General features: G+C 41.6%; 1 protein-coding gene across 4 annotated transcripts in view; it reads left to right on the forward strand.

Annotated features, from left to right (window-relative positions):
• Positions 1-19993, forward strand: part of LOC115120540 (glutamate receptor 4) — a 188513-nt gene that overhangs the window by 81994 nt on the left and 86526 nt on the right. For all 4 annotated transcript variants that reach the window (XM_065024275.1, XM_065024277.1, XM_065024276.1 and 1 more), the window contains exons 8-10: positions 3378-3545; positions 3617-3721; positions 3816-3926. In XM_065024275.1, coding sequence (XP_064880347.1) covers positions 3378-3545; positions 3617-3721; positions 3816-3926 — 384 coding nt within the window. The remainder of the gene's footprint in view (positions 1-3377; positions 3546-3616; positions 3722-3815; positions 3927-19993) is intronic.

Below are 19993 nucleotides of genomic sequence, written 5' to 3' on the forward strand. Positions count from 1 at the left end.
CATCTTTTATTCTCCACAGTAACAATGATGCTGCAACTCCTTCTGAATTTCAGGGCTCAGAAGCGTGGCATTGCGAGGTAGCTTATTAAGCCTGTTTTGTATTTCTGAGTCATACTTTGACATGAAATTGAAGATTTAAAAAAAAGTTACCTTTGTTGATTGCCTTTTCGGTTTCTCTATGCCGTCTGAGTGGAATATCCTGCTTTGCACACATTAGGACCATATCTATGACCACTTTAACATGTGTACGGTTTCTTTCTATAAAATCCATGTTTGCATCACCATGTATTTGGTTCATCACAGTCCCACGACTTCTAGGTATCACCATGTATTTGGTTCATCACAGTCCCATGACTTCTAGGCATCACCATGTATTTGGTTCAACACAGTCCCATGACTTCTAGGTATCACCATGTATTTGGTTCATCACAGTCCCACGACTTCTAGGCATCACCATGTATTTGGTTCAACACAGTCCCACGACTTCTAGGTATCACCATGTATTTGGTTCAACACAGTCCCACGACTTCTAGGTATCACCATGTATTTGGTTCATCACAGTCCCACGACTTCTAGGCATCACCATGTATTTGGTTCATCACAGTCCCACGACTTCTATGTATCACCATGTATTTGGTTCAACACAGTCCCACGACTTCTAGGTATCACAATGTATTTGGTTCATCACAGTCCCATGGTTAGGCATCACCATTTGGTTCAACACAGTGACTTCTAGACATCACCATGTATTTGGTTCAACACAGTCCCACGACCTCTAGGCATCACCATGTATTTGGTTCAACACAGTCCCATGACTTCTAGGCATCACCATGTATTTGGTTCAACACAGTCCCATGACTTCTAGGCATCACCATGTATTTGGTTCAACACAGTCCCATGACCTCTAGGCATCACCATGTATTTGGTTCAACACAGTCCCATGACTTCTAGGCATCACCATGTATTTGGTTCAACACAGTCCCACGACTTCTAGGCATCACCATGTATTTGGTTCAACACAGTCCCATGACTTCTAGGCATCACCATGTATTTGGTTCAACACAGTCCCATGACTTCTAGGCATCACCATGTATTTGGTTCAACACAGTCCCACGACTTCTAGGCCCACGGGTCGCCTTGTAGGATTCACATTTTGCAAGGACATTAGAATGAAATGTACTATTCCTGTGTTTGCAGCAAGCATTTGTTGTGAGTTTCCAGTTTTTAAATCCATCTCGTTTAAATCTGAATTTGACATTTGCCCCAGGAAAGTGCCTACAAAACGTACAACCTTTTGCTTTACTATACTCAATCCACACGAACTGGTCATACCACCTTGAAGAGAAGCAGCGTGATTTGCCATTTATTATACTTGAAGGGAACTTTGATAGCTTTGGTTGACAGGCTGGTTCATCAACGGCAGACGCATCTGTCGGTGGACCTACTGCAGGTTCTCCCCCGCCCGCAGTATCAAGAACGAGAGGAGACGGTGGGGTAGGCAAGCATGCCTGGCTCAATGTGGCATTGGCTGTTGTAATGGCAATTGCGATTGTTTCTATCCTGACCCCACCTGTTAATGTCTTATTCTGGAAGCTATCAGTAGATTGATCCAAATTATTTTCTGGAACACACTCCTTTGCCTCAGACGTCTTTTTTTGAAAAACCTAGCGATCAACATTTGGTTTGCCAATGCTAGAACTACTAAATTACCTTGGCTGGTGAGTCAATTCCAGTAAACTAGCGTGGTAGAGCTTGCTAGCCTATGCGCTACAAAGTTTAGCCACGTGACATTGCCAGGTTGTTGAGGTAAACCCCTGTATGATTTTTTTTTAATGTAACAAATAGTCGGAAGCCAACTTGATTGTCGCGGACTATTTCTTTGTTATATTATAATAAAATGGCCCATAGAAAATACTTCTCAAATGCGGTTCTTTTAAAAATGTAATAAAATATTACACAATTCATATTTGATCATTTCTGGGGCATTTTTGAGGTAGGCCTGAGATCAAACTAGGAAGGCCAAGGCTACGCCACTGGGCTGGAGGACGTCTTCCGGAAGTTGTCATAATTACTGTGTAAGTCTATGGAAGGTGGTGAGGCTCATGAGCCTCCGAGTTTTCTATTGAAGTCAATGTATCCAGAGGAGGACGGAAGCTAGCTGTCTTCCAGCTACACCATGGTGCTACCCTACAGACTGCTGTTGAGGCTACTGTAGACCTTCTTTGCAAAATAGTGTGTTTTAATCAGTTATTTGGTGACGTTATTATATTTATTATAGTTTTATCTAAACATAACTTTTTAAATGTCTTGCAATTACACATTTTGTGAAATTCACTGGAGTGAATGGCCCTCCCCTTCCTCCTCTGGGGAGCCTCCACTGGTGTAAGGAGGGTGTGATTTTGAATTTGTCATTCTCAGTATTCTGTTTCTGGAATATGCTATGAAACCAAATGTCATATGCTGACATCAAACCATTATTGGAGACACCTTTCAAGACCAAAATAACAAACATTTCTCTGTCCAGTCAGCGGGATACAGATGTGTACTTCATTAGTGAATGACAAGGCCCTTTCCGTACAATTAAATGGGCAGCTTTATGTATCATCATCAATCACAATCAATTAGAATGTTAGAACAAAGGACCGGTTGTGTTTTATTAATACCTGTCAAAGAGTATTAAGACTTCCAGGGTCACAGAAGAACAAGCATGTCAGTTCTCAAAGAAAGCCCTGAGAAAATATCAAGAGAAGATCGTCAAAACAGCATGGTATATAACCACCCCAACACAGAGTGAGAAAGGAAAGGAAGACATGTCAGAGTGACACTGACCTGATGTGAAGTGCGTCCCCTGAGTTTATCATCCCCTCATCCTTCCTCTCCTCCTCTTCTCTTCTCCTCCTCAGTTTGGTCTCTGTCACGATGTGAATGTTTCCTGCTGTGGCTTTGACTGCCTCTATAGCAGTGTGCGCGCGTGTGTGTGTGTGTGTGTGTGTGTGTGTGTGTGTGTGTGTGTGTGTGTGTGTGTGTTGAGGTCTCCCTGCTGTGTGTGTGAATACCTCCATAGTGCTATGTGTCTTACCTGTTACAGAGCTGTCAGTCAGATAAGATAAGAACTCCTCATCTCTCAAATCATGATCTTACTGCCGCAGATGGGTCTCATGGGGATCCATTAATTCACATAGATGGGACTTATTTTGTACATAACTAATCCAGTGTTTTGTCAAGAGAGGAACCCATAGCATGAAACAGGCATTTCCTGATTCCTAAAACAGGCATCTTCATGTCTGTTAAAGGCTCTACGCTGTTGATGTAAAATCATCTAATATACTCTTTCTCCCTCCTCCTTTTCCTCCTCTTCCTCTCTCCTCTCTCCCCAGTACACCTCATCTCTGACATATGATGGGGTGTTGGTGATGGCCGAGGCCTTCAGGAACCTGCGTCGTCAGAAGATAGACATCTCCCGTAGAGGAAATGCTGGAGACTGTCTGGCCAACCCAGCTGCTCCCTGGAACCAGGGCATAGACATGGAACGCACACTCAAACAGGTATTCTTTGGTCCTTTGTGTTCCTTATTGTTCTTTGTTCTGACCTGTGTTATCTGTTGTCCTGTCTCCAGGTGCGTATCCAGGGTCTAACAGGTAACATCCAGTTTGACCACTACGGCCGCAGAGTCAACTACACCATGGACATGTTTGAACTGAAGAGCAACGGACCACAACGGGTAGGAATAGACACACAGGCATGTCGGAGATATTATTTGGGCTTTTTGAAAATGCAGTTTTGTCTACTTTTCACCTCTCCCTTTCCTCTCTCAGATTGGCTACTGGAACGACATTGACAAACTGGTTCTGGTCCAGAATGAGGTGCTGTTGTCTAACGACAGCACAAACATTGAGAACAGGACAGTCGTCGTGACAACTATCATGGTAATGTACTCCTCTGCCTCCTCTCCTTTCCTCAATCACACAGAAGATGCATCCCAACAGTCTAAAACGGCTTCCTAATTTAATTTTTTTAGGCAAGTCCTCAACTCCTGTCCTCAACTCCTGTCGATCTGTACTGATATTAAACAACTTGAAAGGTGGAAAGCCAATGTTCTGTAGGAATCGACTACGTTGTTTTCTCAAATCAGTACAGATGACGGAGAGGAGGATCTGTTGTGCTGTTGAGATGCACCCACATTGAATTAGAGAGCAGAGGGCCCACGGGACCTCTTGTGGTCAGAGCTGGTAGTGACACCAGTGTGTATCTCAGTGTCCCTAAGGGTATTGTAGTAGTATCAGGTCATAGTGAGGGAGGAGAGAGTAGGGGACTGTAAGAGAGGAATCAGACTTGTCACTGGCAGGTTGTCTTTATATTGATTTGGTTTTCGTTGACGTCATCTGTCAAGTGTGAAAGAGAGAGGAGTTTTAGTCCTTTTACCTTTTCTCATGTCTGTCCCCCTTCTCTCTATGGACGTCACTCTCTGCCTCTTTCTCTCTCTCCCTCTCTCCCCTTCTACCTCTTTCTCTCTCTCCCTCCCTCCCTCCCCTTCTACCGCTTTCTCTCTCTCCCTCTCTCTCCCTACCTCTCCCTCTCTCTTCCTCCCTCCCTCTCAATATGTTCCTCCCTCTTCCTTTTCCTCCCTCCCTCCCTCCCTCCCTCCCTCCCTCCCTCCCTCCCTCCCTCTTTCTCTCTCTTCCTCCCTCCCCCTCTCCCTCCTTCTCTCTCTGGATGATCTATGTCCCTGTCAGATGGCCATGGCTAATGTTACCTCAGCCACCTCCTCCTCTTTACAGCCACTGACGAGGAAGCCTCTGCTACGACACTGAAGACTTACAGTACAGACAGAAACACAGACAGACGGGAGATGGACTCACAGAAGGACTCACACTGACAGACAGAGCCACTGAGACTCTAGCTCTCTATCGCTCTGTAATTATATAGCAGCGGCATTGAGAGAAGAGGAATCACACAGATGAAGATACCTATCTATCTATCTATCCATCTGTCTGTAATTCTGCTTTGTCATGACTTGACTTTTTCTTCTCTGTGAACTGGGGGAACTGTAGACAAAAAAAAAAGTTTTTATATTTTGGGGATTATCGTTTTAGATGTTCAGGGAATTAGAATGGAATTGTGTCCCAAAATGCTGAGAAAAAGACACAGATCAGACAGGGGCCAGTTGTACAGAAACACACACAGATCAGACAGCGGCCAGTCATACAGAAACACACACAGATCAGACAGGGGCCAGTCGTACAGAAACACACACAGATCAGACAGGGGCCAGTTGTACAGAAACACACACAGATCAGACAGGGGCCAGTTGTACAGAAACACACACAGATCAGACAGGGGCCAGTTGTACAGAAACACACACAGATCAGACAGGGGCCAGTTGTACAGAAACACACACAGATCAGACAGCGGCCAGTTGTACAGAAACACACACAGATCAGACAGCGGCCAGTTGTACAGAAACACACACAGATCAGACAGCGGCCAGTCGTATAGAAACACACCCACACAGAGTGTATACTGTCACACACACACATTCACACACTGCGTACTTTCTCACAGATGCATACACAAACACAACCCCAACACACTGACATAATCACAGTCTCAAACAAACACACCCTGACAGTCACAAAGACACAATCTCAAAGTGTACACATGCATAGACACACCCTCAATTGTAAAGAACAACACAGTCACACACACTCATGCACACACTTGTGTGCAAATGCTACTATGAGTGAGTGTGTGTGTGTGTGAGTGTGTTTGTGTGTGTGTGTGCTAGATGCAGCGTGTTGTCAGTGATGGCTGTATTTAATATTCCATCACCATGATGACGTGACTGTTAGCCACCCCACTGCTGAGAGTCATCACATGTCCTCACGCCCCCTGCAGATAGCAGCTCTAGTCATTCTGTTTCTATGGTGTTCTCTGAAGACTGCATCAGGGACTGTGTTACTTCATGGTCTCCCATCATCTACATTGTTCTATTCTACAGTGGCTTGCGAAAGTATTCACCACCTTGGCATTTTTCCAATTTTTTTGCCTGACAACATGGAATTTAAAAAAAAAATATTTTAGGGGGCTGTATCATTTGATTTACACAACATGCCTACAACTTTGAAGATGCAAAATATTTTTGATTGTGAAATAAATAAGAAATAAGACAACAAAAAAAATTAAAACTTGAGCGTACATAACTATTCACCCCCCCAAAGTCAATACTTTGTAGAGCCACCTTTTGCAGCAATACAGCTGCAAATCTCTTGGGGTATGTCTCTATAAGCTTGGCACATCTAGCCACTGGGATTTTTGCCCATTCTTCAAGGCAAAACTGCTCCAGCTCCTTCAAGTTGGACAGGTTCCGCTGGTGTACAACAATCTTTAAGTCATACCACAGATTCTCAATTGGATTGAGGTCTGGGCTTTGAATAGGCCATTCCAAGGCATTTAAATGTTTCCCCTTAACCTCTCTGGGAAATGTGGGACGCTAGCATCCCACCTGGCCAAAAGCCAGGGAAAATGCAGAGCTCCAAATTCAAATAAATTACTATAAAAATCAAACTTTAATTAAATCACACATGCAAGATAGCAAATTAAAGCTACACTTGTTGTGAATCCAGCCAACATATCAGATTCCAAAAAGGCTTTTCGGCGAAAGCAAACGATGCTATTATCTGAGGATAGCACCTCCGTAAACAAAGAGAGAAACCATATTTTAAGCCTGCAGGCGCGACACAAAACGCAGAAATAATCATATAATTCAAGCCTTACCTTTGACGAATTTCTTTTGTTGGCACTCCAATATGTCCCATAAAGATCACAAATACGCCGGTTCCAACTTGCGCAACGTGACTACAAAATATCTCAAAAGTTACCTGTAAACTTTGCCAAAACATTTCAAACTACTTTTGTAATACAACTTTACGTATTTTTTTTACGTAAATAATTGATCAAATTGAAGACAGGATGATCTGTATTCAATACAGGAGGAAAACAAACTGTAGCTAGCTTTCTGGTCACGCGCCTCTATCTAACAGTACACTTCAAGTGACCTTCGTTCAAGATGGCCGTACTTCTTCATTACACAAAGGAATAACATCAACCAATTTCTAAAGACTTTTGACATCCAGTGGAAGCGATAGGAACTTCAAGAAGGTCCTACAGAAATCTGGATTCCCAATGAAAACACATTGAAAAGAGTGACCTCGAAAAAAGAATCTGAATGGTTTGTCCTCGGGTTTTCACCTGCTAAATAAGTTCTGTTATACTCACAGACATGATTCAAACAGTTTTGGAAACTTCAGAGTGTTTTCTATCCAGATCTACTAATGATATGCATATCTTATCTTCTGGGGATGAGTAGCAGGCAGTTGAATTTGGGCATGCATTTCATCCAGACGTGAAAATACTGCCCCCTGTCACCAAGAAGTTAAATCACTTGAGTGTTGCTTTAGCAAAATGCTTAGGGTCATTGTCCTGCTGGAAGGTGAACCACCATCCCAGTCTCAGGTTTCCCTCAAGAATTTCCCTGTATTTAGTGCCATCCATCATTCCTTCAATTCTGACCAGGTTCCCAGTCCCTGCCGATGAAAAACATCCCCACAGCATGATGCTGCCACCACCACGCTTCATGGTGGGGATGGTGTTCTCGAGGTGTTGTGTTTGCGCCAGACATAGTGTTTTGCTTGATGGCCAAAGAGCTCAATAATAGTCTCATTTGACCAGAGTACCATCTTCCATAAGTTTGAGGAGTCTCCCACGTGCCTTTTGGCGAACACCAAACCTGTTTGCTTATTTTTTTTCTTCAAGTAATGTCTTTTTTCTGGCCACTCTTCCATAAAGCCCAGCTCTGTGGAGTGTACGGCTTAAACTGGTCCTATGGACAGATACTCTGAGCTTTTCAGCTCCTTCAGGGTTTCTTTAGTCACTTTGTTGCCTCTAATTAATGCCCTCCTTGCCTGGTCCGTGAGTTTTTGTGGGCGGCCCTCTCTTGGCAGGTTTGTTTTCTTTCCATTTTTTAATAATGGATTTAACTTCTTGGTGCACCTATCCCGTTACTGGGATCATTTTCAGCAATATCCGCTGAATTGCAGAGCGCGAAATTCAAATTCAATTACAAAAAATATTTAATTTTCATGAAATCACAAGTGCAATATAACAAAACACAGCTTAGCTTGTTGTTAATCCACCTGGCGTGTCACATTTCAATAAAGCTTTTCGGCGAAAGCATACCAAGCGTTAATGTAAGAACATCTCTCTCAGTAGACAAAATATTACAAACAGCTAGCAGCCAAGTAGATTGGTCACGAAAGTCAGAAAAGCAATAAATTCAATCACTTACCTTTGATGATCTTCGGATATTTGCACTCACGAGACTCCCAGTTACATAATGAATGTTCCTTTTGTTCCATAAAGATTATTTTTATATCCAAAATACCTCCATTTGTTTGGCACATTAAGTTCAGAAATCCACAGGCTCGAGCGGTCACGACATCGCAGACGAAAATTCCAAATAGTATCCGAAATGGTCGTAGAAACATGTCAAGCGTTTTTTATAATCAATCCTCAGGTTGTTTTTACAATATATAGTTGATAATATGTCAACCGGAATGTAGCTTCTTCCATAGGAGAGAGAGAGAAAATGGCTGTTGCGCATTAAAAACTCTGCTGGCACCCAGCCATCCACTGACGCGATTGGTTCTTTCTCGCTCATTTTTCAAAATAAAAGCCTGAAACTATGTCTAAAGACTGTTCACACCTTGGGGAAGCCATAAGAAAAATGAATCTGGTTGATATTCCTTTAAATGGAGGCAAGGCATCCAATGGAACAGAGAGCTTTCAGGAAAAACAGCACTTCCTTGTTGGATTTTCCTCAGGTTTTTGCCTGCAATATCAGTTCTGTTATACTCACAGACAATATTTTGACAGTTTTGGAAACTTTAGAGTGTTTTCTATCCTAATGTCACATTCGGACCTTTATTTCCTTTGTTTTGTCATTATTTAGTATGGTCAGGGCGTGAGTTGGGGTGGGCAGTCTATGTTTGTTTTTCTATGATTTGGGGGATTTATATGTTTCGGCCTAGTATGGTTCTCAATCAAAGGCAGGTGTCATTAGTTGTCTCTGATTGAGAATCATACTTAGGTAGCCTGGGTTTCACTGTTTGTTTGTGGGTGATTGTCTATGTTTGTTGCTTGTGTCAGCACAGTTCTTATGATAGCTTCACGGTCGTTATTGGTTTATTGTTTTTGTACAGTTTACTTCGTGTTTTTTGACATCTATTAAATGATGCATTCACACCACGCTGCGCTTTGGTCCGCTTCTTACGACGATCACGACACCTAATCTGACAATTATATGCATATTCTATTTTCTGGGCCTGGGAAATAGGGAGTTTCAAATGGGTGTGTTTTCTAGACAAAAACGAAAATACTGCCTCCTACACTCAAGAAGTTAATAGTGCTCCGTGGGATGTTCAAAGCTTCTGACATTTTTTTATAACCCAACCCTGATCTGTACTTCTCCACAACTTTGTCCCTGACCTGTTTGGAGAGCTGCTTGGTCTTCATGGTGCCACCTGCTTGATGGTGCCCCTTGCTTAGTGGTGTTGCAGACTCTGGGGCCTTTCAGAACAGGTGTATATATACGGAGATCATGTGACAGATCATGTGACACTTAGATTGCATTATTAGATTAGACAGTTAGATTGAAATTATTTAACTAATGATGTGACTTCTGAAGGTAATTGGTTGCACCAGATCTTATTTAGGGTCTTCATATTAAAGGGGGTGAATATATGTGCACACACCACTTTTGCATTTCTTATTTTTGTAGAATCTTTTTAAACAAGTTATTTTTTCAGTTTCACTTCACCAAGTTGAAGTATTTTGTGTCCATTACATGAAATCCAAATAAAAATCCATTTAAATTACAGGTTGTAATGCATCAAAATAGGAAAAACGCCAAGGGGGATGAATACTTTTGCAAGGAACTGTAGATGCATCTGCAGCTAGTCTGTTGTCCCTGATGTTGAAGTTTCAGGAACTCTGGTTAACGTATTATGTTGTACTGGATAGTGTATTGGCTGGCTGCATAATTAAGCTCAGGCTTGTGCTCAGTTCCATTTTTAATTCTGGCCAATTCATAAAGTAAATCAAATTCCAATTCTACATTTTTCTAATTGAAAATTATTGAAATTGGAATTTCAGTGTACCTCCTGAATTGAAATGGAATTGGCCCCAACCCTGATTAGGAGCTCTTTCTCTTTCTGGTTTCTCTGCTGATGTTCCACTGTTTCATGTCTTATCTACCTGAACCCTTCACCACTAAAGCTTCTCTTCTCTCTCGCTCTCTCTCTCTCTCTCTCTTTCAGCCCTGTCGTTCTCTCTCTCTCTCTCTCTCTCTCTCTCTCTCTCTCTCTTTCAGCCCTGTCGTTCCTCTCTCTCTCTTCTCCCCATAAAACCACCCTCTCTCTTGCCATCTCTACACTCTCTCAGCCCTGTCATTCCTCCCTCCTTTCCTCTCTCCCTCTTCCCACATCATCATGTAAGACATCTGACAAGGTGTTCAGCATCAGAGAAAAACTTAACTTGCCCAATATCCCTCTGTGCACCTGCACCGAGACTAAACACACCGCAATAATACACACACAAACACACTGTGACAAAAGAGTCTGCGACAAACTGATAACAAAACTATAAGGGGTTTAAACATGAAATAATCCACTGTTGGTAAAACCCCAAGCGGTTTGTGTGTTTGTGTGTATACTATCACTGCTAAACACTCTACAAAGTCACCTATTCTGATGTCAAACTGTTGCCCTTTTAATATGCTAATATTTTCAGAAAAGTGAGGCAGGGTTAAGAAGAGACTTATCCAAAGTCATAAGTAGACCAAAATCAAGCTGAGCCCATGTTCTATCTACACCATCTGTTCTCTAGATCCTCATGTACAGTACAGTACAGTGCAGTACAGTACGTCAGAATTCAATTTTAAGATCGGCAATTTTGTACCATCTAATAAAATGGAATAACATGTTCACAACAGATGGCGTGGAATATGAACTCATCTCGGGTTTAGATTGTTGATGAGATATGATTTTGGTGTTGTCTATGCCGTTAATTAAGACCTACAGTTGAAGTCGGAATTTACGTACACCTTAGCCAAATATATTTAAACTCAGTTTTTCACAATTCCTGACATTTAATTAATCTGAGTAAAAATTCCCAGTCTTAGGTCAGTTAGGATCACCACTTTATTTTAAGAATGTGAAATGTCAGAATAATAGTAGAGAGAATTATTTATTTCAGGGTTTTTTTCCCATCAAATTCCCAGTGGGTCAGAAGTTTACACACACTCAATTAGTATTTGGTAGCATTGCCTTTAAATTGTTTAACTTGGGTCAAACATTTCAGGTAGCTTTCCACAAGCTTCCCACAATAATTTGGGTGAATGTTGGCCCAGTCCTCCTGACAGAGATGGTGTAACTGAGTCAGGTTTGTAGGCCTCTTTGCTCACACACACTTTTTCAGTTCTGCTCACAAATTCTCTATAGGATTGAGGTCAGGGCTTTGTAATGGCCATTCCAATACCTTGACTTTGTTGTCCTTAAGCCATTTTGCCACAACTTTGGAAGTATACTTGGAGTCATTGTCCATTTGGAAGACCCATTTGCGACCAAGCTTTAACTTCCTGACTGATGTCTTGAGATGTTGCTTCAATATATCCACAAAATGTTAATTCTCATGATGCCATCTATTTTGTGAAGTGCACCAGTCCCTCCTGCAGCAAAGCACCCGCAGGACATGAAGCTGCCACCTCCATGCTTCACGGTTGGGATGTGGTTCTTCGGCTTGCAAGCTTCCACCTTTTTCCTCCAAACATTTCAATGGTCATTATGGCCAAACAGTTCTATTTTTGTTTCATCAGACCAGAGGACATTTCTCCAAAAAGTAAAAAGTACGATCTTTGTCCCCATGTGCAGTTGCAAGCCGTGGTCTGGCTTTTTTTATGGCGGTTTTGGAAGAGTGGCTTCTTCTTTGCTAAGCGGCTTTTCAGGTTATGTCGCTATAGGACTCGTTTTACTTTGGATATAAATACTTTTGAACCTGTTTCCTCCAGCATCTTCACAAGGTCCTTTGCTGTTGTTCTGGGATTGATTTGCACTTTTCGCACCAAAGTACGTTAATCTCTAGGAGACAGAACGCGTCTCCTTCCTGAGAGGTATGACGGCTGTGTGGTCCCATGGTGTTTATACTTGTGTACTATTGTTTGTACAGATGAACGTGGTACCTTCAGGCATTTGGAAATTGCTCCCAAGGATGAAGCAGACTTGTGGAGGTCTACAATTTTTTTTCTGAGGTCTTGGCTGATTTCTTTTGATTTTCCCATGATGTCAAGCAAAGAGGCACTGGGTTTGAAGGTAGGCCTTGAAATACATCCACAGGTTCACCTCCAATTGACTCAAATGATGTCAATTAGCCTATCAGAAGCTTCTAAAGCCATGACACAATGTTCTGGAGTTGTCCAAGCTGTTTAAAAGCACAGTCAACTTAGTGTATGTAAACTTCTGACACACTGTAATTGTGATACAGTGAATTATAAGTGAAATAATCTGTCTGTATACAATTGTTGGAAAGATTACTTGTGTAATGCACAAAGTAGATGTCCTAACCGACCCACCAAAACTATAGTTTGTTAACAAGAAATTTGTGGAGTGGGTTGAAAAATGAGTTTTAATAACTCCAACGTAAGTATATGTAAACTTCCGACTACAACTGTAAGTCTGACGGTTGGAGCAGCACTGCTATGTTTGGGAGAATCTCTGAGTTCCTGATTTCATTAAGAGTGATTCATGTTGTTATTGGAGAGAGAGAGAGAGATCTCAGGGGGCTGCTGATGTGTGTATGATAACGAGGTTTAGAAAAAGATATCTGCTTTGATGCTTGGACAACATGTACATGTGACATTTAAGATAATGGAAATTCTATTGATGTTTAGATACTTGATTAATGCAAGTATATTCCTGTAAGGCTTGAGATCCATGTGAGTAAATCTGATATTCACACAACTCTCCCATTTACATTGAGTTACAGGATACACACCTCAAGTTAGGACATAGTCCATTATGCCATAAGAGTTGGTTCTTTTGTTATATCATTCTAGACCAATGGTATGTGACAGATACTACTACTGTAATATTATTATAGACATGGCATGTACATTAACTGATACAACGTCAACATGTGACTGATACAACGTAAACATGTGACTGATACAGCGTCATCATGTGACTGATACAGCGTCATCATGTGACTGATACAACGTCAACGTGTAACTGATACAACGTCAACGTGTGACTGATACAGCGTCATCGTGTAACTGATACAACGTCATCGTGTGACTGATACAACGTCAACGTGTAACTGATACAACGTCAACGTGTAACTGATACAACGTCAACGTGTAACTGATACAACGTCAACGTGTAACTGATACAGCATCAACGTGTGACTGATACAACGTCAACGTGTAACTGATACAGCATCAACGTGTGACTGATACAATGTCATCATGTGACTGATACAGCATCATCATATGACTGATACAGCGTCATCATGTGACTGATACAACGTCAACGTGTAACTGATACAGCATCAACGTGTGACTGATACAATGTCATCATGTGACTGATACAGCATCATCATATGACTGATACAACGTCAACGTGTGACTGATACAACGTCAACGTGTAACTGATACAGCATCAACGTGTGACTGATACAACGTCAACGTGTGACTGATACAGCGTCAACGTGTGACTGATACAGCGTCAACGTGTAACTGATACAACGTCAACGTGTAACTGATACAACGTCAACGTGTAGCTGATACAGCATCAACGTGTGACTGATACAACGTCAACGTGTGACTGATACAGCGTCAACGTGTAACTGATACAACGTCAACGTGTAACTGATACAACGTCAACGTGTAGCTGATACAGCATCAACGTGTAGCTGATACAACGTCATCGTGTAAATGATACAACGTCAACGTGTGACTGATACAACGTCAACGTGTGACTGATACAACGTCAACGTGTGACTGATACAACATCAACGTGCGTACAACGTCAACGTGTGACTGATACAGCATCAACGTGTGACTGATACAACGTCAACGTGTGACTGATACAACGTCAACGTGTGACTGATACAACGTCAACGTGTGACTGATACAACGTCAACGTGTGACTGATACAACGTCAACGTGTGACTGATACAACGTCAACGTGTGACTGATACAACGTCAACGTGTAACTGATACAACGTCAACGTGTAACTGATACAACGTCAACGTGTAGCTGATACAGCGTCAACGTGTAGCTGATACAACGTCATCGTGTAACTGATACAACGTCAACGTGTGACTGATACAACGTCAACGTGTGACTGATACAATGTCAACGTGTGACTGATACAACGTCAACTTGTAACTGATACAACGTCATCATATAACTTATACAGCGTCAACGTGTGACTGATACAACGTCAACGTGTAACTGATACAACGTCAACGTGTAACTGATACAACGTCAACGTGTAACTGATACAAAGTCAACGTGTAACTGATACAACGTCAACGTGTAACTGATACAACGTCAACGTGTAACTGATACAACGTCAACGTGTAACTGATACAACGTCAACGTGTAACTGATACAACGTCAACGTGTAACTGATACAACGTCAACGTGTAACTGATACAACGTCAACGTGTGACTGATACAGCGTCAACGTGTGACTGATACAACGTCAACGTGTAACTGATACAACGTCAACGTGTGACTGATACAACGTCAACGTGTGACTGATACAACGTCAACGTGTAACTGATACAGCATCAACGTGTGACTGATACAACGTCAACGTGTGACTGATACAACGTCAACGTGTGACTGATACAACGTCAACGTGTAACTGATACAACGTCAACGTGTAGCTGATACAGCATCAACGTGTGACTGATACAACGTCAACGTGTGACTGATACAGCGTCAACGTGTAACTGATACAACGTCAACGTGTAACTGATACAACGTCAACGTGTAGCTGATACAGCATCAACGTGTGACTGATACAACGTCAACGTGTGACTGATACAGCGTCAACGTGTAACTGATACAACGTCAACGTGTAACTGATACAGCATCAACGTGTAGCTGATACAACGTCATCGTGTAAATGATACAACGTCAACGTGTGACTGATACAACGTCAACGTGTGACTGATACAACGTCAACGTGTGACTGATACAACATCAACGTGTGACTGATACAACGTCAACGTGTGACTGATACAACGTCAACGTGTAACTGATACAACGTCAACGTGTGACTGATACAACGTCAACGTGTAACTGATACAGGGTCAACGTGTAACTGATACAGCGTCAACGAACCTCTAAAGATGTTATGCATTTGTATTTCCCCCTTTTTAATTTTGCAATAATGTAATGTTTCATTTAATGTGACCTATTTACCTGTGCGCTTTATTCTGGCTGGTCCTATGGTGAGCCGAGGATGGAGTCTCTTGAAATGTATCCATTTCATTTGTAAATTACCATCATAAATGAAAACATGGATTTGATTTTAAATGTAAATCATGTAGTGTTTATACAGCTATTTCAATTCATTTGATATATGTATAAACCATTTTGAAAGCCTGTGCGTGAATACTATATTAGCTTCCTTTCACATTCCATACCTTCATTCATTTGATATATGTATAAACCATTTTGAAAGCCTGTGCGTGAATACTATATTAGCTTCCTTTCACATTCCATACCTTCATTCATTTGATATATGTATAAACCATTTTGAAAGCCTGTGCGTGAATACTATATTAGCTTCCTTTCACATTCCATACCTTCATTCATTTGATATATGTATAAACCATTTTGAAAGCCTGTGCGTGAATACTATATTAGCTTCCTTTCACATTCCATACCTTCATTCATTTGATATATGTATAAACCATTTTGAAAGCCTGTGCGTGAATACTATATTAGCTTCCTTTCACATTCCATACCTTCATTCATTTGATATATGTATAAACCATTTTGAAAGCCTGTGCGTGAATACTATATTAGCTTCCTTTCACATTCCATACCTTCATTCATTTGAATCTGGAAGTTTAATCTGCTACACCAGAGGATTGTTCCGTAGACTAGAGGGGGGGTCCTCAGGATGTTTACCACCTGGGCGTCTCTCTGGAACCACAAGCTCCTGATGGATGACTGTGTTAGTCAGGGTCTGTGCGCGTGTGCGTGTGTGTGTGTGTGTGTATGTCTTTGCTTGAGTGTTTGTGTTTTCCTACTGCTAATTTCTCCTGTTTGAGGTATAAAGGTTCTCTCCAGACAGAGAATGCACCTTCCCTGTGTATCTACCTCTAGACCCGCTCCCTCTCTGCTCTATAGCTGGTTACCTCTCTCTTCTACTTTTCTGTTGTTCATTTGTTATTTTTAAGATACATCATCTGTGTGGAGTCAGCCAGGGAACATAAACTTGGCACCAATCACAGACCATGAGGATATACAGTACCTTGCAATTTTGTTGCATTACAACCTGTCATTTAAATGGATTTTTATTTGGATTTCATGTAATGGACATACACAAAATAGTCCAAATTTAGTTTAAAAAATTCAACAACAAAAAATAATGGAAAAGTGGTGAGTGCATATGTATTCACCTCCTTTGCTATGAAGCCCCTAAATAAGATCTGGTGCAACCAATTACCTTCAGAAGTCACATAATTAGTTAAATAAAGTTCACCTGTGTGCAATCTAAGTGTCACATGATTTGTCACATGATCTCCATATATATACACCTGTTCTAAAAGGCCCCAGAGTCTGCAACACCACTAAGCAAGGGGCACCATCAAGCAAGCGGCACCATGAAGACCAAGCAGCTCTACAAACAGGTCAGGGACAAAGTTGTGGAGAAGTACAGATTAGGGTTGGGTTATAAAAAAATATCAGATACATTGAACAACCCAACGGAGCACAATTGAATCCATTATTAAACAATGGAAGGAATATGGCACCACAACAAACCTGCCAAAAGAGGGACGGCCACCAAAACACACGGACCAGGCAGGAGGGTATTGATCAGAGAGGCAACAAAGAGACCAAAGATAACCCTGAAAGAGCTGCAAAGCTCCACAGCAGAGATTGGAGTGTCTGTCCATAGGACCACTTTAAGCTGTACACTCCACAGAGCTGGGCTTTACTGAGGTCATCTACCAGGTCATCTACAAGGCCATGCTAAGCAAAGCTCCGCCTTATCTCAGCTCACTGGTCACGATGGCAACACCCATCCGTAGCACGCGCTCCAGCAGGTGTATCTCATTGAGCATCCCCAAAGCCAACACCTCATTCGGCCACCTTTCGTTCCAGTACTCTGCTGCCTGTGACTGGAACGAATTGCAAAAATCGCTGAAGTTGGAGACTTTTATCTCCCTCACCAACTTCAAACATCAGCTATCTGAGCAGCTAACCGATCGCTGCAGCTGTACATAATCTATTGGTAAATAGCCCACCCATTTTCACCTACCTCATCCCCACAGTTTTTATTTATTTACTTTTCTGCTCTTTTGCACACAAATATCTCTACCTGTACATGATCATCTGATCATTTATCACTCCAGTGTTAATCTGCAATATTGTAATTATTCGCCTACCTCCTCATGCCTTTTGCACACATTGTATATAGACTCCCCTTTTTTTCTCTACTGTGTTATTGACTTGTTAATTGTTTACTCCATGTGTAACTCTGTGTTGTCTGTTCACTCTGCTATGCTTTATCTTGGCCAGGTCGCAGTTGCAAATGAGAACCTGTTCTCAACTAGCCTACCTGGTTAAATAAAGGTGGAAAAAAAAAAAAAAAAAAAAAAAGAGTGGCCAGAAAAAAAAGTCATTGCTTAAAGAAAAAAATAAGCAAACATGTTTTGTGTTTGCCAAAAGGCATGTGGTAGACCCCCCCCCCCCCCCCAAACATATGGAAGAAGGTACTCTGGTCAGATGAGACTAAAATTGAGCTTTTTGGCCATCAAGGAAAACACTATTTCTGGCGCAAACCCAACACTTCACATCACCCCGAGAACACCATCCCCACAGGGAAGCGTGGTGGTGGCAGAATCATGCTGTGGGGATGTTTTTCATCAGCAGGGACTGGGAAACTGGTCAGAATTTAACCTCATAGTCCGCCCAAACCCGTATGCGGTAGCGTAACTACAGCCTCAAGCTCATTACCATAACGCAACGTTAGCGATTTCTAAAAATCGCAAATTAAATGAAATAAATATGCCTGTTCTCAAGCTTATCCTTTTCTTAACAATCCTGTCGTCTCAGATTTTCAAAATATGCTTTAGAACCAGAGAAAATCACTAATTTGTGTAAGAGTGGTGATAGCTAGCTTAGCATTAGTGTTAGCATTTAGCACGCAACATATTCACAAAAACCAGCCAAGGAATCAAATAAAATAATTTACCTTTGAAGAACTTCAGATGTTTCAATGAGGAGACTCTCAGTTACATAGCAGATGTCCAGTTTTTCCTGAAAGATTCTTGTGTAGGACACATCGTTCCCTTTTGTTACTATGCATTTGGCTACCGAAACTAACCGAAAATTCAGTCACCTACATGTCGAACTTTTTTCCGAATTAACTCCATAATATCGACTGAAACATGGAAAACGTTGTTTGAATCAATCCTGAAGGTGGTTTGTCATATTTCTCTCCATTGAAAGCACCGTCCTTGTACCCTGCTTTGTTCTGAGATTTGAATGGAAAAATAATGGGACTTGATTTTTGCGCACCGAATGCCATGCAGACACCAAGAGGGACACTTGGCAATTGTAGTCTCTTATGGTCAATCTTCCAATGATATGCCTACAAATACGTCACAATGCTGCAGAGACCTTGGGGAAACAAGAGAAAGAGTCCGTTCATTCCTGTCGCATTCACAGCCATATAAGGCGATCATGGAAAACGTAGCCTCAGAAATCCTGTGCATTTCCTGGTCGGTCATACATCTTGGTTTTGCCCGAAGCATTTGTTCTAAGGGACTCACAGTGAAAATCTTTGCATTTCTGGAAACGTAAGACTGTCTTCTTTCCAAAACTATCAATTCCAAGCATATTCGAGCATCTTTTCGTGACAAAATATTGCGCTTAAAACGGGCACGTCTTTTTATCCAAAAATGAAATACTGCCCCTAGAGTACTAACAGGTTAAGGAATGATGGGTGGCGCTAAAAACAGGGAAATTCTTGAGGGAAACCTGTTTCAGTCTTCCAGAGATTTGAGACTGGGACGGAGGTTCACCTTCCTGCAGGGCGATGACCCTAAGCATACTGCTAAAGCAAAACTCAAGTGGTTTAAGGGGAAACATTTAAATGTCTTGGAATGGCCTAGTCAAAGCTCAGACCTCAATCCAATGGAGAATCTGTGGTATGACTTAAAGATTGCTGTACCCCAGCAGAACCCATCCAACTTGAAGTAGCTGGAGCAGTTTTGCCATAATGAATGGGCAAAAATGTAGTGGCTAGATGTGCAAAGCTTATAGAGACATACCCAAAGAGACTTGCAGCTGTAATTGCTGCAAAAGGTGGCTCTAGATAGTATTGACTTTGGGGGGTGAATAGTTATGCACGCTCAAGTTTTCAGTTTTTTTCTTATTTCTTGTTTGTTTCACGATAAAAAATATTTAGCATCATCAAAGTGGTAGGCATGTTGTGTTAATCAAATGAGACAAACCCTCTAAAATCCATTTTAATTCCAGGTTGTCAGGCAACAAAATAGGAAAAATGCCAAGGTGGTAAATCATTTTGCAAGCCACTGCAACACACTGCTCATCACACAGTGGCCTTTTAAAATGTTCTTTGGTTGCCATAAAATGTCTCTCATGTCTCCATCAATGCAATCCTGTCATCC

Source organism: Oncorhynchus nerka, linkage group LG11 (genome assembly GCF_034236695.1).
Source record: "Oncorhynchus nerka isolate Pitt River linkage group LG11, Oner_Uvic_2.0, whole genome shotgun sequence".
Taxonomy (NCBI): Eukaryota; Metazoa; Chordata; class Actinopteri; order Salmoniformes; family Salmonidae; genus Oncorhynchus; species Oncorhynchus nerka.